The 25000-nt window shown below is 46.8% G+C and overlaps 1 protein-coding gene and 1 long non-coding RNA gene across 4 annotated transcripts in view; one reads left to right on the top strand and one right to left on the bottom strand.

Annotated features, from left to right (window-relative positions):
* LOC147022570 (protein Smaug homolog 1-like) overlaps window positions 1-14851 on the top strand; it is a 112890-nt gene extending 98039 nt beyond the window's left edge. For both annotated transcript variants that reach the window (XM_085887267.1, XM_085887268.1), the window contains exons 16-17: window positions 10948-11031; window positions 12318-14851. In XM_085887267.1, the coding sequence (XP_085743393.1) occupies window positions 10948-11031; window positions 12318-12346 (113 nt within the window). In that variant the 3' untranslated portion in view covers window positions 12347-14851. The remainder of the gene's footprint in view (window positions 1-10947; window positions 11032-12317) is intronic.
* Window positions 1-25000, bottom strand: part of LOC147022573 (uncharacterized) — a 96073-nt gene that overhangs the window by 16612 nt on the left and 54461 nt on the right. The window lies entirely within an intron of this gene.

A 25000-nucleotide genomic window follows, 5' to 3' on the forward strand; every position in this document is an offset into this window, starting at 1 on the left:
CACACTGCACACATTCTTCGGGAATGATTTGAGGAACATGATGAAGTGTTGACGGTGTTGCCCTGGCCTCCAAATTCTCCAGATCTCGATCTGATTGAGCATCTGTGGGATGTGCTGGACCGACAAGACCGATCCACGGCGGCTCCACCTCGCAACTTACAGGACTTGAAGGATCTGCTGCTAATGTTTTGGTGCCAGATATCACAGGACACCTTCAGGGGTCTTGTAGAGTCCATGCCTCGGCGGGTCGGCGCTGTTTTGGTGGTACACTGAGGACTAACAGCATATTAGGCAGATGGTCATCATGTTTTTTTTTTCTGGTGGGATTCTAACTCTTTGATGCTTTGGAGAAGGGTGGAGAACAGGTTCTCTCTCCTTATGGGATAACCTTTTCCTCTTTACGACACATTCATGATATGTGATTTTACGTCAGTTTTCATTTCTGCATTCGCGAAATTCACCGTTCGTGCACGCGATAGATAGCCGTTAGCTCAACGGATACTCATTCTATTCCCTTTCCATCAAGACACATTGGCTTGGAAATACACGATTTATTTACACACTTTATTTTGGTTATCATTTTCACATTTCATTCATTCTGACGGTCAAACATAGCTGTGCATCATTTACCTCCAGTATCCATCTTTTTCCCCCATTGACGTTCGATACCCATGTTTGACACCTACCTTCTTCCATCGGGATCGACACCCAGTTCAGCAGCTCTATGGACACTTAACTTATTCGTATCGGGCCAAACAAAGATGTGATCATTGCTCGTTGACGTTTTGTGAGCTCTTCACATTTTCGCTCGGTTGTTCTGGCAAATGGCTGTTTTCTGGCGTTCGTCCAGCGCCCCGAACATTGTGTCCGTAAGCCAAGCCTGTGTTAATTGGGAGTTGCATCTCGTTCGATGGTGAGGAGAGAATGACCACGATAATTGACGGTGGGAGGTCACGTGCAGCGATGCACCAACGGGCAAGCTGGATTTGGCTGAAGTCTGCTTGAGGCTCCGCCCACACCGGTCGCCTATAAAAAGGACAGCAGGACTGCCTTCCAGACGGTTGGTTACAGCGACTGACCGAAGGTGACAGCTCCTGAACGTTGGTGACAACTCCTGATGGTTGGGGACAGTTGGACCACTCGTGCTGGTTCTGCTCTTGGCATACCTGGTTCTTGGTGTTCCTGGTTCCTGGGGGTGACGACATGTCGATTGGTGTTCCAACCTGTTTGCAGATGGGTGCAGGGTGCTGGCAGTTGACCAAGGCATGCTCACACATTTTGGGCCATTTTTAGGTGACGCACGATCACTTGTGTCTTGGTAAGCTGAGACAGGATTTATTTTCCCCCCTAATTGATCTGATAGGTACCCATGTCTCATGGTTAATTGTTAAGTAAGGCATAGTGATAAACATCTGCTCTTTGGCCATTTTTCCATAAATGCTTGTTGAATTCTTTCTTTCTTTGAGATTATTTTGTTGATTGAACATTTGATTTGAATTCACCCATTTAATCGACAAGGAAATAAAAAGTTCTTCAGTTTATTTATTTTCCTTAATAATAAATTCCTTGTTGACGTTTCAACCTGTCCGTGATTGTCATTTCCTTCCATTGATCCAGCATGCCAGGTCAGGCGAGATCAGATCTGTGACTTGCTCGAGGTACCATATAAACCTGTACTAACCTGTTTCATGTTCAGGTTTTCGGCGACTAAACCGTCTCCCCCACCAGGTTTCCTGGTGAGGAGGGTGTTTGGACGTGGACACCAACAGGATTAAAAACAAAACCTGTCAAAGGGCGGAGGAGCTCCTTGTGAGCCAACGGCCATCCATATCTAGTGTCCAACTGTGTCTGCGGACGTCCTCCTACAGTTGGGTTACTTCTTATTAGGAGGTTGGTGGCAGGATTTGCACTCCGGCCACCGTAAAACCCTTCATTCCGCAAAACATTCTCGAAGCATAAAAAACATCTGAAAACCCACTCCGTGGGAGTACCTCCTGTGCAGCTTCCCTTTGCAGGGCAGCTCACCGGATGACGGGATTGGGGCAAAGCCTTCGGGACCCCCAATTTTTGATGATAGGAGGGAAACCAACAAGCTGTGTGATAAACACTTGGTCTTCTACAGCCACAAGAACAAGACTTGGCCACTGCAGAAGTACCTCAAGAAGAGCCTGCTGACTGATCAACTGAGTGACTGATGATGGTTGGTGGATTATGTACTTAAAGCCATACACATTATTGTTAGAGAAGATCCACCACAAGCTCTGCTTTTATGTCGTTGCCCCAGGAGTTGCAGGGAAGACATTTGTTTTCAACATGCTGATGAGACACCTCCATCACAATGGCCATCAGGTTGCATGGACTGGAATTGCCTCAACTGGAATTGTAGCTATGCTCTTGACTGGGGTAAAACAGCACAAAGTTGGTTCAAGCTTCCAGTGCTGGTTGTAAAAAAAACAGTTCCTGCAACGTTTCTCCCACTTCACATCATGCTGACATCCTGCGTAATCAGATGCTGTTCATCGTTTATGAAGCATCCATGATACCCACCCATGCACTTCATGCCATAGTCAGATGTTTGTAAGACGTCACTGCACTCAGACAGTCTTCTGGAGGCAAAGCCATTCTGTTCGGTGGGGATTTCAGACAAGTCCTACCAATTGTACCACGATCCCAACCAGTAATCGTTGTCGACACATGCCTCAAACGTTCATTTTCATCATTTGGTGCTCACTCAAAACTTGCTCAAACGCCCAGACCAGGAAAACTTCTCAAGATGGCTGCTTTGTCTTGGCAGTGGAATCCTTGTGCCTGATTTCTGGCTACTTGTAAGAGATGTCATATAATTAATTACCTGCTACATGCCTTGTAAGAGGTTCCCTGATTTGACACTGTTTTTGTGAATACATCCAGCGTGGACAGACGCACCCATGTCATCCTGTCTCCTAAAAACGACAACTGCCTGGCCGTGAATGAAGAAGTCATGCAGACATTGTCAGGTGAAACAGTCACTTACCTCAGCACAGATTCAGTTAAGTGTGCCAATGTTGAGGAGGCAGAGAACTATCTGATGGAATTCATCAATTCCATCACATCATTCTTCTGGGATGCCATCTCACCACCTTAATCTCAAGAATTGGTTGTCTCAAAATGGTGCTTTGCAACCTTGCCCTGCAACATGAACTATGCAGTGGTACCAGATTAGAGGTCATCAATCTGCACCAAAACTGTGTTGAAGCGAAACTGACTTCTGGCCCGAATTCTGGAAATCGAGTTCTCATACCTTGAGTAAAGCTCACCCGAGTGTTACCAGCTTGCCATTCACTTCACAGAGAATCCAGTTTCCCCTATGCTTTGCTTACTCGATGACGATCAAAGGCACAAGGCCAGACATTTGACAAGGTTGGCATTTTCTTAACCTCAGCCTGTCTTCACCCATAGCCAACTATATGTGGAATTTTCTCGAGGAAGGGCTCTTATGGAAGTTCGAGTGAAAATTCTTGACACGGAGACCCAAGACAAACGCCAAGGAAAACGGTCACACACACGATGTCATCGACTGTGAAGTTGCAGCATGAGGAAGTTTAATGTTCAAAAACAGTTTTTGCGTCATTTTGAAACGCTCGATAAAGTGCCACACAGCATGATGATTGAAATTGTATGCCACAAGACACTGGACATTACGTGGAATTTCTATGGGGTTCGACTCGTAAAATTAATACAGTACAAGTCTGGAGACGGCGATGGTTCACGAGCAATGTACACGGTTCGCCTTTTTTATTTTTTTGACCTTCGAGGGGACGCCACGGGCAAACTGGCGGGAATCGGGAAAAACGTAAATGATGAAAGTTGTAGTACCCGAAGAGCACTACTTGCACACCAACTTTCATTCGAAACAGTTGAAAACCCTAGGAGCTCGATGCCCAATTTATTGATGTTTTTGACATTTTCTAAGTTCCCGACCTTGACCTTGAGACAAAAATGAAAAATCGAGCTCCGTGGGGCTATGCAGGTGCCATTGGGCTAACCAAATACCGAAACCTCTGCCAGATTTGACAAACCCCTTCGGAGAAGATGTAACTTGAAATCAGCTACCCCCTAAAAACACGTTTTTGGGGCGTGGCTCCGCCCATAATGGGCGCGGCACTCCCATTCTTAGGAAAACACAACTAGATCATGATATTAACCTCCCACCCAAACATTATCAGGATCGGATCAAAACCCACGGAGCTATGCTCGGGACAGACAGACACCCACATAACGAATATAGTGGTCACTCGCTGGCGCTCGTGAACCAATTATGCTTTTATCATGAGTTGTTATTACCTCTGCCACCGCAGGTGGAAGGAGGCTGTGTTTTCACCCCTGTTTGTCTGTCTGTGTGCAGGATATATCAAAAAGTTGGGGATGGATTCGGATGATAATTGGTGGACAGATTGGGTGTGTGACAAGGAAGAATTCATACAATTTTGGTGAAGATCCGAATCTGGATACGAGGTTAATTCAATTGTAAAGTGATTCTTCACCATTGAGAGATTCAGATAAAAATGAGATATGGCATGATATTTCAAAAAGTTATTGGGCTCTATGTTCCACTGGATCAGGCATTGCGTGGCGGAGGTATGTGCTCTACCGAGTGCCCTTCTAGTTACTTTTGTTATTAGAAGTGGACTTGTAAAAATGCCACGATGCGCTACCTTATCACTGATGTCACCCAAGGTGGAAAACCCCCTCAGTGAGAGGAGCAAATTAAGTTGCTACAACCTCCATCATGTGACTCAGTCTCCTCCTGTCAGGCTTTTATCGAGATTGTCTGTCCACTATACATTCAGTCATCACTTATCCAGACAGACACCAAATTGTGTATTTTAGTATGACGCGAGGGTTGTTGGCAACTGTTTAAAACATCAAATTTTGAAGCAGTAGGATCTCATTAGCTTATCAAGGGTCGCCTTGGTGGGTACCTGGATGTAACTGAGGATAGAGTTCATTTAGTAATGTCGTGGCGGTGGCAGCCCAGGGTTAACCCCCCCACCCCCCCGACCCAATTTTGTGGTGATTGGCGGTGAACATCGGCCGTCCCGGACGACCGAATTTCTCCGTTGGAGGACTACAACCGACACTCTCGAAGATGAATACATGCGCGGGAAGGGCATAGGGCAATGGTGGTGCGACGGAGGCATGGGAATGGATGCACAAGGGTTTATACTCGAACCCCACGACAAATACACGGATACAGCTTCTTACAATGAACACATTTAATGAAAGTCGACAAATATTTACAAAGGACAATAATGAATGTAATAATTATAAATATGTGAGGTAAATTAAACTCTACGTTTAGATGCCTCTACATGCATACTTGAATACAGACAAGGGGAAATGAAATAAAAGAAAACCCCTTATTTTATTCTTGCACTTAGCATTGCCCAGAGATGGTCTTTGTGGAACTTGGAACTGAGGCACCTCTATTTGCACGTGTAGACACACGCAAAATGGTGTCGTCACTTCTCTCAGTGGGACAAATGTATGCCAGGTAATCCACGAGCGGCACTCAACACCAAGGCTCAGAGACCCTGTGCAGCTGCTTCGTGCGTTGATCGTCCTCACCGACCTACTATTTGACATACACGAGGCTCAGGGTCTGATCCTCATGACTCAACCAAGGGCCAAAGGCCAGCGTCTTGCTCTACCACGCGAGTCAATTTGCCTCAACACAATACAAGAATCGTGCTGTCTTCTTCGTGCGTCGAAGGAAAGCCAGCCGTAAAGCCCCGTTCTTACAGGCCATCTCCTAGCTACATTCTCTCTCGACCGCATGCATCCTGCAATATGCACTCGTGCCTTCCTCACACTGACCTCGTGCGTGCGCTCTCTCTCCTCTGACTGACCTCACCCTGAACCACCGTTTCCTCCTCTGGGGTGTGGCTTGCTCGCACGAAACCTGGGAAGGTGGGGCTTCCGCCTGCTCGGTTTGCTTTTGACATCACACCCATCAATCATCAGCCTTGGGGGCGTGACTTTGCCTGCCGTCACCCTTTTACACTTTAGAGCCTCTGCCTGCTCGGCACGTTTGCTATCGTAGTTTTGGTTATTAAAACATAGGGAAAGGTCACAGGGTGGCAATCACATACTGGGGGAACTTACTTTTCATCCCTAATGAACACGACACTAACCCCCCCCCCCACCCCTCCAATGTGGTGACACGTAGCACTTAAGCTCACAGTTTCCTTACTTAATTACATCGAGACGTCTCCTACATGTCCACGGACCAAATGCCTCTATTCAATCCTAACTTCCCTGTTAAATGCCTCCATCTACTCCCACAACCATAACTGTAATTTACAAGTGGCTAAGCGATTCACAGATTCAAATACTTTATATAAAAGCTATATCTTTGGCCAATATTTGTGTCAGCAGCTTTGCCTGATGCCTATTGCTTGTGAACAAGAGCTCTGCAGGCTTTTGATTTGCTTTGTGCATATCTTCGTGGATATAATCAGTCTGCCTGGAGTCCGAGACTCACCAAGCAAGGGGTTTTAAAGGGCTGCTTTTCATCCAATCGATATTTTCACCATTGTTTTTACACTCTGCCTTTCCCTTTTATTTCATGGTTGCAGTTGTCCTGTAGCCACGTTTGGGCACGTGCATTTTGCTTCAACCCTCGTTATTTTACTAAATCTGTGTACTGTATCTTTATTCTACTGGTATTATTGTTATACTGAGTGGACTTAGCTGCATGCATGATCTTGAGTCCTGTGATTTCCACAAATTTCATCATCGTATCACAGAACAGAGTTTTAGGATTTTTGTTTGGTTGATATATGCCGGTGGTCAGTGCAGAATAACGTTGTTTTCCATGACTTTGACACTTCGTGTGTACTTACTTTTCTACGACTTGTACACTTCGTGTGGACTTTTCCATGACTTGTACACTTCGTGTGGACTTTTCCATGACTTGTACACTTCGTGTGGACTTTTCCATGACTTGTACACTTCGTGTGGACTTTTCCATGACTTGTACACATCGTGTGGACTTTTCCATGACTACTACACTTTGTGTGGATTTTTCAATGACTTGTACACTTCGTGTGGACTTTTCCATGACTTGTACACATCGTGTGGACTTTTCCATGACTTGTACACTTTGTGTGGATTTTGCAATGACTTGTACACATCATGTGAACTTTTCCATGGCTTGTACACTTTGTGTGGATTTTGCAATGACTTGTACACTTCGTGTGGACTTTTCTATGACTTGTACACTTCGTGTGGACTTTTCCATGACTTCTACGCTTCTTATGGACTTTTCCATGACTTGTACACTTCGTGTGGACTTTTCCATGACTTGTACACATCGTGTGGACTTTTCCATGACTACTACACTTTGTGTGGATTTTTCAATGACTTGTACACTTCGTGTGGACTTTTCCATGACTTGTACACATCGTGTGGACTTTTCCATGACTACTACACTTTGTGTGGATTTTTCAATGACTTGTACACTTCGTGTGAACTTTTCCATGGCTTGTACACTTTGTGTGGATTTTGCAATGACTTGTGCACTTCGTGTGGACTTTTCCATGACTTCTACGCTTCTTATGGACTTTTCCATGACTTGTACACATCGTGTGGACTTTTCCATGACTTCTATGCTTCTTATGGACTTTTCCATGACTTGTACACATCGTGTGGACTTTTCCATGACTACTACACTTCGTGTGGACTTTTCCATGACTTGTACACATCGTGTGGACTTTTCCATGACTACTACACTTTGTGTGGATTTTTCAATGACTTGTACACTTCGTGTGAACTTTTCCATGACTTGTACACTTTGTGTGGATATTGCAATGACTTGTACACTTCGTGTGGACTTTTCTATGACTTGTACACTTCGTGTGGACTTTTCCATGACTTCTACGCTTCTTATGGACTTTTCCATGACTTGTACACATCGTGTGGACTTTTCCATGACTACGACACTTCGTGTGGACTTTTCCATGACTTGTACACAGTGTGGACTTTTCCATGACTACTATACTTTGTGTGGATTTTTCAATGACTTGTACACTTTGTGTGGATTTTGCAATGACTTGTACACATCGTGTGAACTTTTCCATAACTTGTACACTTTGTGTGGATCTTGCAATGACTTGTACACTTCGTGTGGACTTTTCTATGACTTGTACACTTCGTGTGGACTTTTCCATGACTTCTACACTTCTTATGGACTTTTCCATGACTTGTACACATCGTGTGGACTTTTCCATGACTTCTACACTTTGTGTGGACTTTTCCATGACTTCTACGCTTCTTATGGACTTTTCCATGACTTGTACACATCGTGTGAACTTTTCCATGACTACTACACTTTGTGTAGACTTTTCCATGACTTGTACACTTCGTGTGAACTTTTCCATGACTTGTACACTTCGTGTGGACTTTTCCATGACTTGTACACTTCGTGTGGACTTTTCCATGACTTGTACACATCGTGTAGACTTTTCCATGACTTGTACACTTTGTGTGGATTTTGCAATGACTTGTAAACATCGTGTGAACTTTTCCATAACTTGTACACTTTGTGTGGATCTTGCAATGACTTGTACACTTCGTGTGGACTTTTCTATGACTTGTACACTTCGTGTGGACTTTTCCATGACTTCTACACTTCTTATGGACTTTTCCATGACTTGTACACATCATGTGGACTTTTCCATGACTACTACACTTTGTGTGGACTTTTCCATGACTTCTACGCTTCTTATGGACTTTTCCATGACTTGTACACATCGTGTGAACTTTTCCATGACTTGTACACTTTGTGTGGATTTTGCAATGACTTGTACACATAGTGTGGACTTTTCCATGACTACTACACTTTGTGTGGACTTTTCCATGACTTGTACACTTCGTGTGGACTTTTCCATGACTTGTACACTTCATGTGGACTTTTCCATGACTTCTACGCTTCTTATGGACTTTTCCATGACTTGTACACATTGTGTGGACTTTTCCATGACTTGTACACTTTGTGTGGATTTTGCAATGACTTGTACACATCGTGTGGACTTTTCCATGACCACTACACTTTGTGTGGATGTTTCAATGACTTGTACACTTCGTGTGGACTTTTCCATGACTTGTACACATCGTGTGGACTTTTCCATGACTTGTACACTTTGTGTGGATTTTGCAATGACTTGTACACATCGTGTGAACTTTTCCATGACTTGTACACTTTGTGTGGATCTTGCAATGAATTGTACACATCGTGTGGACTTTTCCATTACTACTACACTTTGTGTGGACTTTTCCATGACTTGTACACTTCGTGTGGACTTTTCTATGACTTGTACACTTCGTGTGGACTTTTCCATGACTTCTACACTTCTTATGGACTTTTCCATGACTTGTACACATCGTGTGGACTTTTCCATGACTACTACACTTTGTGTGGACTTTTCCATGACTTCTACGCTTCTTATGGACTTTTCCATGACTTGTACACATCGTGTGAACTTTTCCATGACTTGTACACTTTGTGTGGATTTTGCAATGACTTGTACACATCGTGTGGACTTTTCCATGACTACTACACTTTGTGTGGACTTTTCCATGACTTGTACACTTCGTGTGGACTTTTCCATGACTTGTACACTTCGTGTGGACTTTTCCATGACTTCTACGCTTCTTATGGACTTTTCCATGACTTGTACACATCGTGTGAACTTTTCCATGACTTGTACACTTTGTGTGGATTTTGCAATGACTTGTATACATCGTGTGGACTTTTCCATGACTACTACACTTTGTGTGGACTTTTCCATGAGTTGTACACTTCGTGTGGACTTTTCCATGACTTGTACACTTCGTGTGGACTTTTCCATGACTTCTACGCTTCTTATGGACTTTTCCATGACTTGTACACATTGTGTGGACTTTTCCATGACTTGTACACTTTGTGTGGATTTTGCAATGACTTGTACACATCGTGTGGACTTTTCCATGACCACTACACTTTGTGTGGATTTTTCAATGACTTGTACACATTGTGTGGACTTTTCTTTGCCTTGCTTAGTAAAGTCAAATTAAGCACTTTCTCCCCACCTTGTGAAATTTCCCACAATGACTGCCAATCTAAATGGTTGTCGAGTTTGTCTGCTGATGAAAACACATTTTGGTATGCAGCCTGTGGCTGCATCATTGCTGGAAGCAAGGCTGTGCCACTGATGCAGTGCCCTCTGTTCCCAGTAAGCTGGTATTCATTTTGCCGATCTCAGAAAGATGACAGGCTGAGTCAACCCACCTGTGTTTATTTTAACAGCATGACTGGGGCTCAAACTCGAGGCTCAAATATCTTAAGCCAGCCGCCTTAACCGTTTAGCCAAAATCAGGCTTATTGTTTGCTGATGAGCCCCACCTGCATTCAAGCCTAAGTTATCCTTTAGATATTATTTGGTATTTTTTTGGCATTTGTAGCAAGTGATGCATATAAATATTAAACCCTCGAAAATATGTTGCTCGATTTCAAATGCATGGTTTTTTTTTCGGGTTTTTTTGTGTAGTGTTATCCTTGTGTTGAGTACTCAAACTTTACTGTTCTGTTTCGTTTATAAACCATACCTGTTGGTAACTTTGTGAGCTTAGATTCTGGTTAAGGTGAAGACATTTATTCAGCGAGCCATTTGAATTGATGTGTGCAGCCGGTCGCTGCCCAGCGGGGACGCAGCCACTCACTGGCCCTTTACTGTTTATTTAGTGCTTCAATAATAAGTTGCAATGAGGTGAAAACATGATCATTATTTGGTAATTATAAAAGGAACAATAATTTATCAACGAGAAAGGGAAGGGCTTAAGATAGTACTTTTTTGCAGTGCGTTTGTTTGCTTTTTTGTTGTTTTCAATGCTGTGCTTAAATCATTTTGCTCTTCTTTGCTGATCCAGGTTTTCAGGTGCCTGTAACGGAGCCTGAAATAAATACACGGCTGGAGTCTCTGTGCCTTCGCATGACGGAGCATGCCCTGGGGGGTGAGTGTGTCTAATGGCATTGCACATACTTTTATTATTTTTATTTTTTTTCCTAATTATGTTAGTCTTATTTGTACAAGCACCGTGTTTGTAATTATTCCTGATAAAAATAATTGGTATTGTTTGGGCATTATGAGACCACCATTATTTGAACCACCTAGTGGATTGGAAGGCTTTCAAAGATGGACTTAGGATGTATGATGGGGAAATAAAAGTTAAGTGACATACCAACAGTGATCAGTATACTTCACAGTGATTCAGAGAGAGGGTTGGGTTGGGGTGGAGGGTTGGGGGGGTGAGGAAGAAGCAGTTCTCGAGAGCGAGTCCATTCAGAGACAGTTGAACAGTTAGAGAGTCCTTGAACTACTTTCAGATTCCACTTCCTGAGCCCACTGTGCTGCCCTACCCTGTGTTCTTCTGATGGGAGGTGGTCAAAGGTGAAACAAGAGCAGCAGTGCAGGATTTGTGAACATGGCCACTGATGCCTTCTGGCCCCAAAGTCGAATTCAATCTCACAAATGAGTGTCCTTTGTGTGCAATTGTTCATCTTTCTGTGACTCTGCATAACTGAGTTCTCAACCAGCAGCCATTTGTGCTATTTAATTGAAACTACTCGTTACTTTACAGATCCTGTTCAAAATTTGATCAGAACTGGCAGTACAAAATGCAGGCTTGTACACAATTTCAACTTTGTACAACTGTTTTATAACCCCCGTTGGACTCGGTCCGTCCGAAGCGGGGGCTTTTGGATTTGGTCTCGATTTTTGTGTGCATGCGTGCATCCGCAACCATATCTTGGACATGTATGGACTGATTTTATTTGTACTTGGCAGAAAGACAACAAATGATGGTATACATATGCACGTCATTTTGTTTTGCGATGCAAAGATGGCCGGTTGGCAGCCATTTTATTTGTAAAAAAAAAACAACCCGGTGTCGAACAAGTCCTCAACCATTTCTCTGACATGCATTTACCGATCTTGTTCGTTTACCAATTCTCCCCTCCCCCCTCCTGAAAGTTCCCTTCTGTATCCACCTTGTCCACTGCATGCATCCTCTCCTGCCCCTCATTCCTCCACACACCCATTGTTTGTCTGTCTCCCTTTATCTTGGCCTTCAACTCTGCTGTTGGTGTTTCTCCCCTCCCTCTGCTGTTCCTTTTGTCTCACTGCATCCTGATCCATTCAATGTACTTCTCCTAGCTCTTGCGTGACCCTTGACTATGTATACAAAAAAGAAAATGCATGATACAACACCGTTGAAAATCTATTCGTCTTATTTTGCAGATGGAACCGAAAGGACTTCAACCATCTAGCAGATGTCCTCCATCCTGGATGAAACTTACAAAGCTGTTCATTTGGGAGAGAGGCAGCATTGTGAGGGAAAGAGATTTAACTGTTGCCTGCAAACAGGATATTCACTTTACCACAAACTTGTCTCCCTCAAGCATTCCTGCAGCGAGGTCTTTGTTGCTGCTCGGTGGCGTTGTTTGCCAACGACACTAGAACAACCATGTCACTATAGCTGGGCTTTCAGTGGCTCCTCTCGTTTTGCTATTGTAGAGACCTATATCGCTCCTGTTGGACCTTTCCCCCTTCATACGCTTTCTGTCTTGTCATGGAGTCGTGGGTTCAGTCCAGTTGACTAGATGAGTTGTCCCTTTGGGGATCCAGCCGCTGTAACGCTTTGCTGCAATACTCATTATTTTCCATCAATATAGCTTCTCTGTAAAAGCCTCAAAAACTGTTCTGCAATTTGAGCCAAAAAGTGATTGTGTGTTCAAAGGAAAGCACCTGCACTGTGATGCAATCTGTTTTTGTTCCTGTAACGTATCTGTAAGAAAACATTTCCATGTTGCGTACACGATTCCAAAATGTGAAAGTGGTTTGTACATAACGGCTCGCGTAGATAACTCCAAGTGCAGATGATCTCTGGATTTTGAGCCTGTTGTGAAGAGTCGGAAATGTTCGCAGTGGTAAAAGGGGTGTTTGTGTGCCGTGATGACAATTCAAATTTGATCTTCACATCCATCACGAGATTGATTGACGGCGACTCAAGCCATTTGTCATCCAATTTGATACTTATATTGATTTTTTTTTAAACTTTAAATCTGCTGAAAGGGCAGAAAGTGTGTCCGGTGAATTGCTGTTCATTGGTAGAAGTGAAGCGTTTCGAAGAACAAATTAAATTTTCTCGCCGTTATAGTCATGGTTCGAGTTGGCGGTTCTGCTGGTTGGGTCGTTTGCTTTCTATTAAATGAATTTGAGTGCAGGCACCAGAATAAAAGGTTTAACGCGAGGTTTTTTATTTTTACTTTTACGGTGATGGAGTGCCATTGCTCATCATGTTAATATTTTTAAAGCCGTAAGAATGCATGTCTCCAAGACTGATAGTTCAGGACCACCTTGATTTCATTTTGGCGAAATAATTTATTTCATTTGCTTCCGCTCCAAGGTTTTCTCGTGATGTTGATGTCTGGAGAGTAAAAACGCCCATAGCTTTGTACACGTCATGCCTGAGACCAAGAGATTTGAGGTGTCGGCTCGAACTGGAGCAAGTGCACAGGATGTCCTTGAGATGCATAGTGGACTTGTGAGTGATACGATTGAAGGGTCTTCTATTTGACTCACTCTCAGAGTGGCTTTTTGGTGGACTTACCTGCATGTAGGTGCTGGTGCACCAGGTGGTGTGAGCAGGTCTTTGAAGGTCTGTGATTCCCTGCTCTCCAGTTTCTGCTGCTGGTTACTCACCTGCTGTTTTGTGCGACCCCCCCCCCCCTTCCCTCACCTGGCCGCAGGCTTCAGCGGGGACTATGTTTGAGAAACTATTATTATTAATTTTATTATTATTATTATTCTTATTGTTATGAGAAATACTTTATGCAGCAACAGGTTTGAGATAAGTGAAGTTGCCATTTGTTACTTTGTAGTTTACTATCAAAATTGTCTGTCACTAACAGTATTTTCACCTTGTGTCAAACTCCCATAGAATGGTACTGATTTAGTTATTACTATGAAAAATGTATTGCATATATTTATATCGCTATTTTTATTGCTTTTAAAAAGCATTATAAACTTTGCACGGAGCATATCTTTTATACACGCTCAGGTGCAGGTGGTTGTTTTGATAAATTTTTATTTCGAAACATTTCCTTCCTTGCAAACAACGAGTTGCCTGTGCAATTAAACGAGTTGCCTTGCAAACAACGAGTTGCCTTACAAGGAACTTCAACGCAGGAAGAGGCCATTAGGCTAATGAAGCCTGTGCAATGGATGCCAACCTATGGTTGGATGTTTGTTTTCTGTCCTCTCAATGCTGATTGTCAAGCAAGGGAGAAGCATGTACCATTTTAAAAGTCATTGATGTGACTCGACGGAGGTTGGGTTCGAACAGCTGACCGCCCAGACTCAGAGTGGACGCTCTAATCATTACACCACCGAGTCGGGTTCAGGTTAACTTCAAAAATCCTTCAGAAAAAGAGCTGAGAATCCAGGTTCGCCTTGCTTTTCGTATTGATAAAATTCTCCTCGTATGTTTAAAAGGTATCGAGAATTTATACAAGTACCTGTTTCGTGCAGTATTTAAATTTATCGCACGAAGCGAAACCTGCATTGCCTCCTGTATTTTTGCTTTTTTTTGATCTGGATGTGGTGGGAAGGGTTCTCCTCCAGATGCCTATCCACAGGGCTTTGTTCTGACCGCACTTGGGGTTTACAAAGGAAAACATGCTCGTGCTGTTCATTTTGTGTTTAAACGTGCATAAGAAGGTTTCAATGACTTAAATGTGCACCTCGATGCAATAAAAACATTCTGTGTTTTCCGTCTGACTCACGATGAAAACTTGCATTTATGAAATGCATCCTGGTGTTTAAGGTGTAGCATATCAAACAAAAATGAAGGAAATCGATCGTTTGCTGGATTGTAATGCTTCGGAAGGAATTTGACCACTTGTGGACAGGCCAAACTTGCTCTCAAAACATTGTAAATCGAGGATGTTATCATCATTGGCTGAGGTCATGGTTGTGCCACTGATGCTGTGCCCTCTGCTGGTGAGGGCAAGAATTTAGAATTTGTCCAGGATGACGACAAGGGCTCACCGACTCTTTGCAATGGACACCGTTGGATCTATATAAATATGTATATGTATATGTATATGTATGGATATATATATATATGTATATGTATATGTATATGTATGGATATATATATGTATATGTATATGTATGGATATATATATATATATATATATATATATATATATATATATATATGTATATGTATGGATATATATATATATGTATATGTATGGATATATATATATATATGTATATGTATGGATATATATATATATATGTATATGTATGGATATATATATATATATATGTATATGTATGGATATATATATATATATGTATATGTATGGATATATATATATATATATATGTATATGTATGGATATATATATATATATATATATATATATATATATATATATATATATATATGGATATATATATATATATATGTATATGTATGGATATATATATATATATATATATATATATTGTTGCAGATTCGCGCCCGCCGGCGTGCGGACGGCCACGTAACTCGAATCGCGGCACGTCGCCCACCGGATGGACAATCCAGTCGTGACCCTCTCGGACTAACGCCGGGAACTAGTCACGGGTGGACCTTTCGGTCTCACCACGATCGTGCCAATCGGCCCCCGCGTGGGATAGGGTTGCTCGCCAAATTCGACCTACCTAAGTACCCACACGGAGGGTAGACCGGGCGATCGCACCTCGCCGCAGGTCGACTTCGGACACGGGCCACTTTAAGCGACCCGTTCCGTACTATCGGGATAACTGAGCGGTGTTATTCGTCGGCCTCGACGGTTTGATTAATTATCGGGCGTTTTAGCCCATGACCAACCCTTTACGTGAAGCAAGATGGAGATTCAATGAAAGAAAAAGCGAAGCGGGAAAACAGTTCAACATAACTCACATTTATTTCGCGATGAACGGGAAGCACACATATACAATTACACCAAAAGCACATGTAAAAGGAGAAGAAACACAATATTACACAAAAAGCAAATATAAAAGAGAAACACAATGCAGAGCTATCCGACTACCGAGCACACGGCAACACTTATACAATTTTACTTCACAGACGGCACTGACAACACAGATACCTAAAGCAAAAGAAAAAGAACCACCGTCCAGGATGAGGGGGGTAGACGGGCCTGGGGCCGAGACCGTGTCGGGCCTACCCGTCTGATGATGAGACGCAGAGCGGCGGTGGCGCCTCAACTCCGCGGGCCTCGCGGACAGTGTCTGGTAGGGGGGGGAAAGGGGCCCCCTTGTCGCACTATCTCAGCGCGGGGGGGAAACAGGAGGGGGTTGTTGATGCTCGGGGGGGGGAGGAGGATATCACCCTGTCTCGGGTCCCGCGACGAGCGTCTCCACCTCGACCTCGGTCGCGCCGCCGGCCTCTCCCTCCGCAGCTCCCCGACTCCGACGCGAGCACCCCCTCAATCGCCTTCGCCGCCGCCACCTCTCCACAGCTCCGTCCTCTTCACTCTGACTACAACCACTTCTTCCCAGCTCCACCGACAACTCCCAACCGCGAACTCTTGACTTCTCCCCTCCGAACTCAACTGTTTGGCGAGCGCGGCCGTTTATATCCCCCGTGGCTTCGCCCCCCCACCTTTGACCCTTTACCTCCGACCCTTCACCTCCAACTGGCTCCCCATTGGACCGAGGAAAAGTGGGCGTGAATGCTTTTTGATCCATGAATTTGCATATAGCGACCGCACTCCAACGCCCTGGAGGCGGGGCCAAATCGCCCCACGCTCTCCGATAGGACGGAACAGAAGTGGGCGTGAGTCGTTTTTGATCCGTTTTTCTCGGAAAGTCTGTGATGTTTCTGAACACGCTGCTCGGTGCGCGCCCTGCACGAGTCCAGCATCGGTGCCCACAAGTGGCGCAAGAATGGTGGTGATGCGATGGTGGCGAGTTGTGACGGTAAAGGTCGTGGCTGTTGTTGTGAAGCGGCGTTGTGGTTGGTGGTTGTTGTTGTGAAGCGGCGTTGGGGTTGTTGTGAAGCGGCATTGTGGTTGGTGGTTGTTGTGCAATGGCTGTTGAGACGTGGTTGGTGGTGGTTGTGGTGGTAGTAATGGCGGCTGGTCCAAAATAAAGATAGTAAAAGAAAAACGGCTATCCTGAAGAGTCGCAGCCCGACTGAATGACATTTATTCCCTCAAAACAACGGGTTTGGGCCTAACGACACATATACTTACAGAGATATCTCACCTAAGGGACCTGAATGGTGGTTTGCGAATTTCGTCAACCACAACACTACCCCCTCCCCTTTTTACAGACTCGTCCCGAGATTTACAGACAAATTTTCGTGTGCCATCATGTATAGTTTTCCCCTAGTACATTTTACCTACGGATCCCTGAGTGCGACATTCATGGTATTCGTGTCCCCAAAATAAATAACCTGAGGGCTGAGTAACTACCTAAACAAACTCACTCACACGGACGACTTAAATAAAATTGCCGGCGCTAAGACAGACATGCCGGGGGCGCACTCATATTTACAGTACATCTTACCTTAACTTAAAAATTTTACACTAAACCATGGCCCAGGATCACTGAACTCTGCAAAAAGAAAGCAGTTAACAGGGAGCCAGGCTGCTCGCATGCAGTCTCTGGCTCAAAACAATGCAGGTGACAGGGAACGTGGCCGGCTGCTCACACGCAGTCCAAGGCCTTCCTTTTTGAACTGAACGCAGTGAACCACAACGGTGCATGGGCTGCACAAACGTAGTCTCCGTGCCAGCTCAAGTGGCACACGCAATGAACACAACGAATGGATGGATGAATGGTTTGAACTGAACGCAAACACGGTGCACGGGCCGCCACTGCAGGCCCGTGTTGTAGCTGCCAACAGGGCAGTTCTTGCAGCTTGCAAACTGTTGCTTTTACGATCCTGGCGCACATGGCAATGAACAGGGGGGGGGGGGCAAAGCAAAAATTGAACGGGGCTGGTGAACAGGGGCAGTGGGCATGGCATGGCAAAGGCAGCAGGCAAACACAGCCCGCAGAAGAAGGCCGTTGCAGGCAAACACAGCCGGCAGATGAACTAGCCGGCACAGGCCTTGAAGTACCACAGCTGCAGATGATCCGGCCGGCACAGGCCTTGCAGCAACACAACAGCTGCCGATGAAGTGGGCCGGCCTTTGCCTTGCAGCAACGCAGCCAGCAGATAAAGCTGGCCAGCCTTTGCCGTTCAGTGGAGGTTGGTGGAGGGAGTGCGGTGGTGCTGGCCACTCAGAAGGCGGGCTCGGACCTACCTACCTGTCTCCCTCCCACCTATCGCCTTTGCCTGTCACTGTACATACCCACTCCCTTAATTTGTCAAACCCCAATTTAGCCCCAACTTACTTTTTTATTTTACTTCCCCTCGATAAATCGTCCCCTAACCCCCTGTACTGTCCTTGTTCGGCTAACCTATCCTGTCACCTAGCCTACTCCCAACCCCTACGTTCCCTTCCCGGAAGGGAATAAGGGAGAGCTAGCGTCCTGTGTCGAGGCCCAACGAAGCCTCAGGATGGCCTCCCCAGAGTTCAGCGATCTAACCCAAAGTGGGTCCAGCGGCCCACAACGCGAGCGAGGGGATAGATGGTGCGGAGGGGTACATCTCCTAATCTAACCTAACCATTAACTCTTAAACTACCCCGGGGCTTTCAACAAGCGCCTCTCGCTTAAACTATTGGTTCTAACAACCCAGATTCCCATCGCCTGTGTTGGTGTCCTCACAATTTTGGGCCTCGCCCCCCAATTTTCTTTCCGTGCCCTCACACGGTCTCATGGCTGGGACACGTGGCTCCCTTTGGCAGGCACGACCCTCTGCCGATTCCCCAGCTTTGGCACCCCCGGGCACTACACTGCCTCCGAGCCTACCAGCTCCCTAAACACCGGGGAGGGCCCCCCATGGCACCTCCCCTGAAACGCACACGTGGCAGGCTGGCTTCCCAGGCCCCTTTCCGAGGGTCACCCGTGCCCACAACACTACCCACGTGGCTAATGGCGCCCCGGGCCCCCGCACCAAGCAGGCGCACCCGTGCCCCCTACGCTATCCCGGCCCCCCATGGGCCCTTGGCCTACCACGGCCGACTAGCCTGGTGCCCGGGGTACCCACTCAGCGATACTCACCTTCCGCAGCCACGCTCCCAGCCCGTCAACAGGGCTCCTGCACCCCTCCAAACGGGTTTCGAGCCTACACTCCCACCAACAGCAAAACGACTTCCATTTTTCAATTTGACTAACCCCCTAACTCGCTCTTCACTGACCCCGCGGTCCCTTGGGCGGGAGTCACTCCTCCCCCCAATCACTCATCGCACCATGCATTCCCCATTCGCTCCACTCACACAGACCCGCTGGCCTCACTCACTCAACAAGTACTCACCTCACAACTCACCAACTCTTCAACACACACACCGCTGAACTCTGCCATCCTCCTAACTACATCCCCTAACTAACTCGTGCTCCCACGTCGTTCCTTAAACTAGAGCACGTTCCTTTTAACACCACGTAGCTAAGCTACGTCCCCACTACACATTCACTGTCTGTCACTGTTCTCAAATGTCCCAAAAATTATTTACCCAACCTAAATCTCGCTATCATCCCTCTAACTAATCCATTCCACGGGCCCCATGAGGACTTACCCCTGCCCCATGGAGCCGGTCTAGCTAAGCTAACCCTTCCCCCTAACTAGTTTCCATCCTGTGCCCTGGTCAAGGGGGTCTTCCACCCCTTGCCCAGGAATCCTGTGCACCCGAAAGTGAGGCTTGCTTTTTTTTTTTTTTTTTTACATGCGCAGCACCAGCGCGGCAACTCGCAGCTCGCGCACTTTGCACCTGCCCGTGACGTCATGCAGCTGCACGTGTACCTCGTCCCTCCTTGGACGGTACCATCCGGCAGGGATACCCCTCCTGCCGGATTCCAACCCCGCGTGCAGCCATGATGTCACCGTGCGCATAAAAAAAAAACAAGCCCCACGTCTTGAGGGGTTCCCCACGCGAACACATGTGCTTTGCCCGTTGGAGCTTAACACACATGATCGCGTGGAGAACCCGTCCGGTCCAAATCCGTAATCCTGCCTAAACTTTGTCCTTCCGCGGGATCGGCAAATCCACCGCTGGCGTTTCCGGACCGGGACTTCACTCTCGCAAGCGAGCACGTGGGGGCCTCGTGCGTTGCACAGCACGGACCTCGTGCTCGCTGCTGGGTGAACCCGGCACGGTCCCCGAAACAACTACAGCCGCTACTCGGCTTTCTTTCTTCTGTCGCCGTCTCCGTCGCCATTCAACACCCGCACTCCCGCGTGTTACGACGCTAACACACCTCACCATTAAACTCACACCGGGAGACGTGGCTGCATGTTCACACATGCCCACCGACATCTCCCTCACATACCGCTCTCTTACACACACGGTCTCCCTTGCACTCGGCCGTTCACTCACGCATGCCATCTCCCTCGCACACGTGGCTCCACTCACTCGCGGCCTTCCACTCACTCGTGCCATTTCCCTCACACAAACCATACCACTCACACACGTGGGGGCACTCGCCCGCGGTGCCTCACTCATACTGGCCGTTTCACTCACACACACGGCGACACTCACACACGGTTCCTCATCCACACACGGCATGCTGGGAAGCACGCCCTTTGGCACACTTGCCACCACACCACTCACACAAGGGGTCGCTTCCACACACGGGGTGTTTTGTCACACACGGGGACGCACACACACCGGGACAACCACACTGGGGATTCGTGCCCCCACAAGGGTCTCCGGAGCCTCTATACCCCCCAAGCTCTCCGTGCTCCTGTCCACAGCACTCCTCCCCTCGACCTCGCAAAGCACGACTGAACCCACCTGGTCGTGACTCGCCTCAAGGGGGCATACTCCCTCCCCTCGCTCCTGGAGGAGGCCATCCAGCTGCTCGCACCGGGCCTCCACCCAGTCCGCGAGCTCACCCCCATTATCCTCCACTACCTCCGTGTGTGTGTGTGCGTCACTTACCCCGTCTTCATCGTGTAGTCTTCCCTCTATCGTTCCCATCTCCCGTGTCTCTGCCAACTCAGTCACCTCTTCACCCTTTGCCTCCCTTGTCTCAACTATTATTTCCGTCTCTTCCCTTATCTCCCTCATGCACGTCTCCGTCACCCCAATTAGTTTGTCCCTCTCGGTTACCGTCACTTTTTCCGTCACGACCCTCGCCCAACACGTCCCCCGAATTATTTTTTCCTTACCCGCCTCCACCGCGGGCCCGACAGCCGTTGCACTCCCTCCCAGCTCGTTCGCTCCCACACGTGGCGTCGCCATTTTGAGCTCCCCGGTTACTGCCTTCATGCCCGCCTGCAGGCTTCGGCCCATGTTCTGCGTCTCACCCCGCAGCTTTTTCGTTTCTTCCTTCATTTGCTGTGTATTCGCATCCATCTTTTCGTTCATGCCTTTTATTTTGTTTATAATTTCATTTGCGTTTGTATCCATCTTCGCTGTCATTGCCGCCAGCATGGCGCATAGCTGGGCCATGTAAGGTGCGCTTGGGTGAGCCGTTTCGGCAAGGATCGGGGAGTTTTGGTGGAGAGGGGGAGGGGAGGTGTCATACACCGCGGCCGCCGCCGCACCTATTTCGGGCTCTGGGTTCAGTTGGGGGAGTTCGTGTTCCTGCACAACCAACATTTCCTGCACGGGGATTTCATCCTGGACCATGGATTCTACACATTCTACATCCATTTCTAATACCCCCGGCTCCCGCTCGCCTTGAGACGACATCTTATTTCTCGTAAAGGGTTAATTTAGCTCGCTCGTAATTTGGAGGGAATCGGGGGTCGCTCCTCTCACCCCTGGACCGATTCCCGTGAATTTAGCTGGAGACAGGAGAGCCCATTTTCCCGTTCTCCGATACCAGTGCCGCGAGGAGTCAAAGTGTATATATATATATACAGTCAAAGCTCGTTACGATGCCACCTCGCTTCTATGCCACTCTCGCTATTATACCTCTTTTGCTCGGTCCTGACAAAATTCAATACAAAATAAATTTACTATGCCACCCCCTACTCTCGCTACCATGCCACTACTGTGTGACTGTTAAAAGGCACGAGTTGTGAAAAAGTCTGTATTGCGCAGTGCTCGATTATCACACTCACGTCCAAAGGCGAAGCGACGAACTACAGTCCAGCTGCGCACAACATAACTCAATACGTACGCGCATAATCAGACTGTGTCAAAACACGCGATTCTTCTCCCCGATGCCAGCCACAACAAGCCAATCACAACACGCACAACGAGACACAAAAAAGCGCGAGCACACACACAGACACGCAGGCACATGTACAACAGTGACATCATTTTTTTTCAAATTCAGCCCATAATGTCAGCTCAGAAACGCAAGCGAACCGACTTTACGCTGAAGGAGAAGAAGGAGATCATCGATGCCGCGAAGAAGGAGCCGAATCAGTCCAAGTTGGCCAGGGAGATTAGCAAGAAATGGGGCGTCGAAGTTAAGAGAACCACCGTGAAGGGCATTCTCAGCAAGAAGGATGCAATCGAGGCTGCAATCAAAGCTGGATTTCCATCGAAGCGCATGAAGTTGACGCAGGCTCACGACCCGAAGCTTGATGAGGGAGTGCTCATGTGGCTGAAGCAATCAAGAGGACAGAATGTGCCTGTCAGTGGCGATCTGATCAAGGAGAAGGCGATGAAACTGGCCGAGCTGATGCACATCCCAGACTTCATGGCGAGCGATGGTTGGTTGGGCAATTTCAAGAAGCGCCACGGCATCACGTTCAAGACAGTGCAGGGCGAAGCTGGAGCGGTGGAATCGCAATCCCTTCTTGAGTGGCAACAACAGGTTCTCCGGCCCTTACTCGGGCAGTTCTCCGCAGACGACGTCTTCAACCTGGACGAGACTGGACTCTTCTGGCAGCTGCTTCCGAACAAGACCATGGTTTTCAGGGGAGAGCGGTGTACTGGAGGAAAGAAAAGCAAGCAAAGGATCACTCTTCTGGTTGGGGCAAACATGAGCAGCAGCGAGAAGTTCCCTCTTCTGGTGATTGGCAATTCCAAGAAACCCCGTGCCTTCAAGAACAAAGAGATCCCGGTCAAGTACAAGGCGAACTCGAAGGCGTGGATGACGGCGGAGCTTTTCGAGGAGATGTTGCATGCGTGGGACGGACGACTCGGCCAGCAGGGACGCAGAGTGCTGGTCTGTCTCAATAACTTCTCTGGCCACCCTCCCGAGCTCGAGCTGAACAACATCCAACTGGTCTTCTTCCCACACAACACGACAGCCAATTCGCAACCAATGGATCAGGGAATCATAGAGAACCTCAAGCGCCACTACAAGAAGCTCCTGCTATGCCGCCGGCTTGAGGCCATAGACGAGGGAAAGGAGTTCAAGTTCACGTTGCTCGACGCTCTACACGTCGCCCGGCGTGCTTGGGAGCAGGTCGGCAAGTCGACGATCAGGAACTGTTTCGCGAAGGCCAAGTTCATCGAAGAGGAGAGCCAAACTGAGCCACAGGATGCGGAGCTGCCCGACATCTGGGAAGCTTTGCCTGCCGAGGAAAAGATGCACGAGAACGAGGAGATCGAGCTGTCTGACTTTCTGGAAGCCGAGCGACTGGCGGGTATTTCACGCTGGAGGAGATTGCGGAGGAGATTCTGGAGGAGATTCTGTGCAGTGAGGAGCCGGTGGAAAGCGAAGATGACGAGGTAACTGTCGAGGAGGAAATCGTTCCGTTCGAGGAAGCCCAGCGCGCTTGTAGCACCGTCCGGAAGTTCATGCAGCAGAGAAGCGGGAAGCCCGGTGTGATGCAAGTGTGCGATCGGCTGGACAACGAGATGCACGAGATCCGCCGAAAGAAGATGCGCCAGCCGACGATTCTTGAAAGCTTTGTGTGTCGTGAATTTCTCACCATGCCATATGTTAGTGTGTGAACTCTGTTAGTGTGTGTATGTTCTCCGTTCGCTTAGCTTATACAACAGTCGTGCCTTTTACTTGCTGGAATAAATTTTGTCTCAAGATTAACTACAGATGGGTAACTTGAGAAAATAAGGCCGTTTTTACAAAATCTCGTTACTATGCCACTCTCGCTACTATGCCACTTTTGCTCGGTCCCGACGTGTGGCATAGTAACGAGGTTTGACTGTATATATATATACATATATACATATATATATATACATATATATATATATATATATATATATATATACATATATACATATATATACATATATATATACAGTGGGGAGAACAAGTATTTGATACACTGCCGATTTTGCAGGTTTTCCCAATTACAAAGCACTTAGAGGTCTGTAATTTTTACCATAGGTACACTTCAACTGTGAAAGATGGAATCTAAAACAAAAATCCTGAAAATCACATTGTATGATTTTTAAATAATTAATTTGCATTTCATTGCATGAAAGAAGTATTTGATACATCAAAAAAACAGAACTTAATATTTGGTACAGAAACCTTTGTTTGCAATTCCAGAGATCAGACGTTTCCTATAGTTCTCAACCAGGTTTGCACAGACTGCAGCAGGGATTTTGGCCCACTCCTCCATACAGATCTTCTCCAGATCCTTCAGGTTTCGGGTGCTGTCGCTGGGCAACACAGACTTTCAGCTCCCTCCAAAGATTTTCTATTGGGTTCAGGTCTGGAGACTGGCTGGGCCACTCCAGGACCTTGAGATGCTTCTTACGGAGCCACTCCTGAGTTGCCCTGGCTGTGTGTTTCGAGTCGTTGTCATGCTGGAAGAACCAGCCATGCCCCATCTTCAATGCTCTTGTTGAGCAAAGGAGGTTGTTGGCCAAGATCTCGCGATACATGGCCCCAAACATCCTCCCCTCAATACAGTGCAGTCGTCCTGTCCCCTTTGC

Source organism: Eptatretus burgeri, chromosome 7, assembly GCF_056783735.1.
Source record: "Eptatretus burgeri isolate ZD-2024b chromosome 7, Ebu_testis_v1, whole genome shotgun sequence".
Taxonomy (NCBI): domain Eukaryota; kingdom Metazoa; phylum Chordata; class Myxini; order Myxiniformes; family Myxinidae; genus Eptatretus; species Eptatretus burgeri.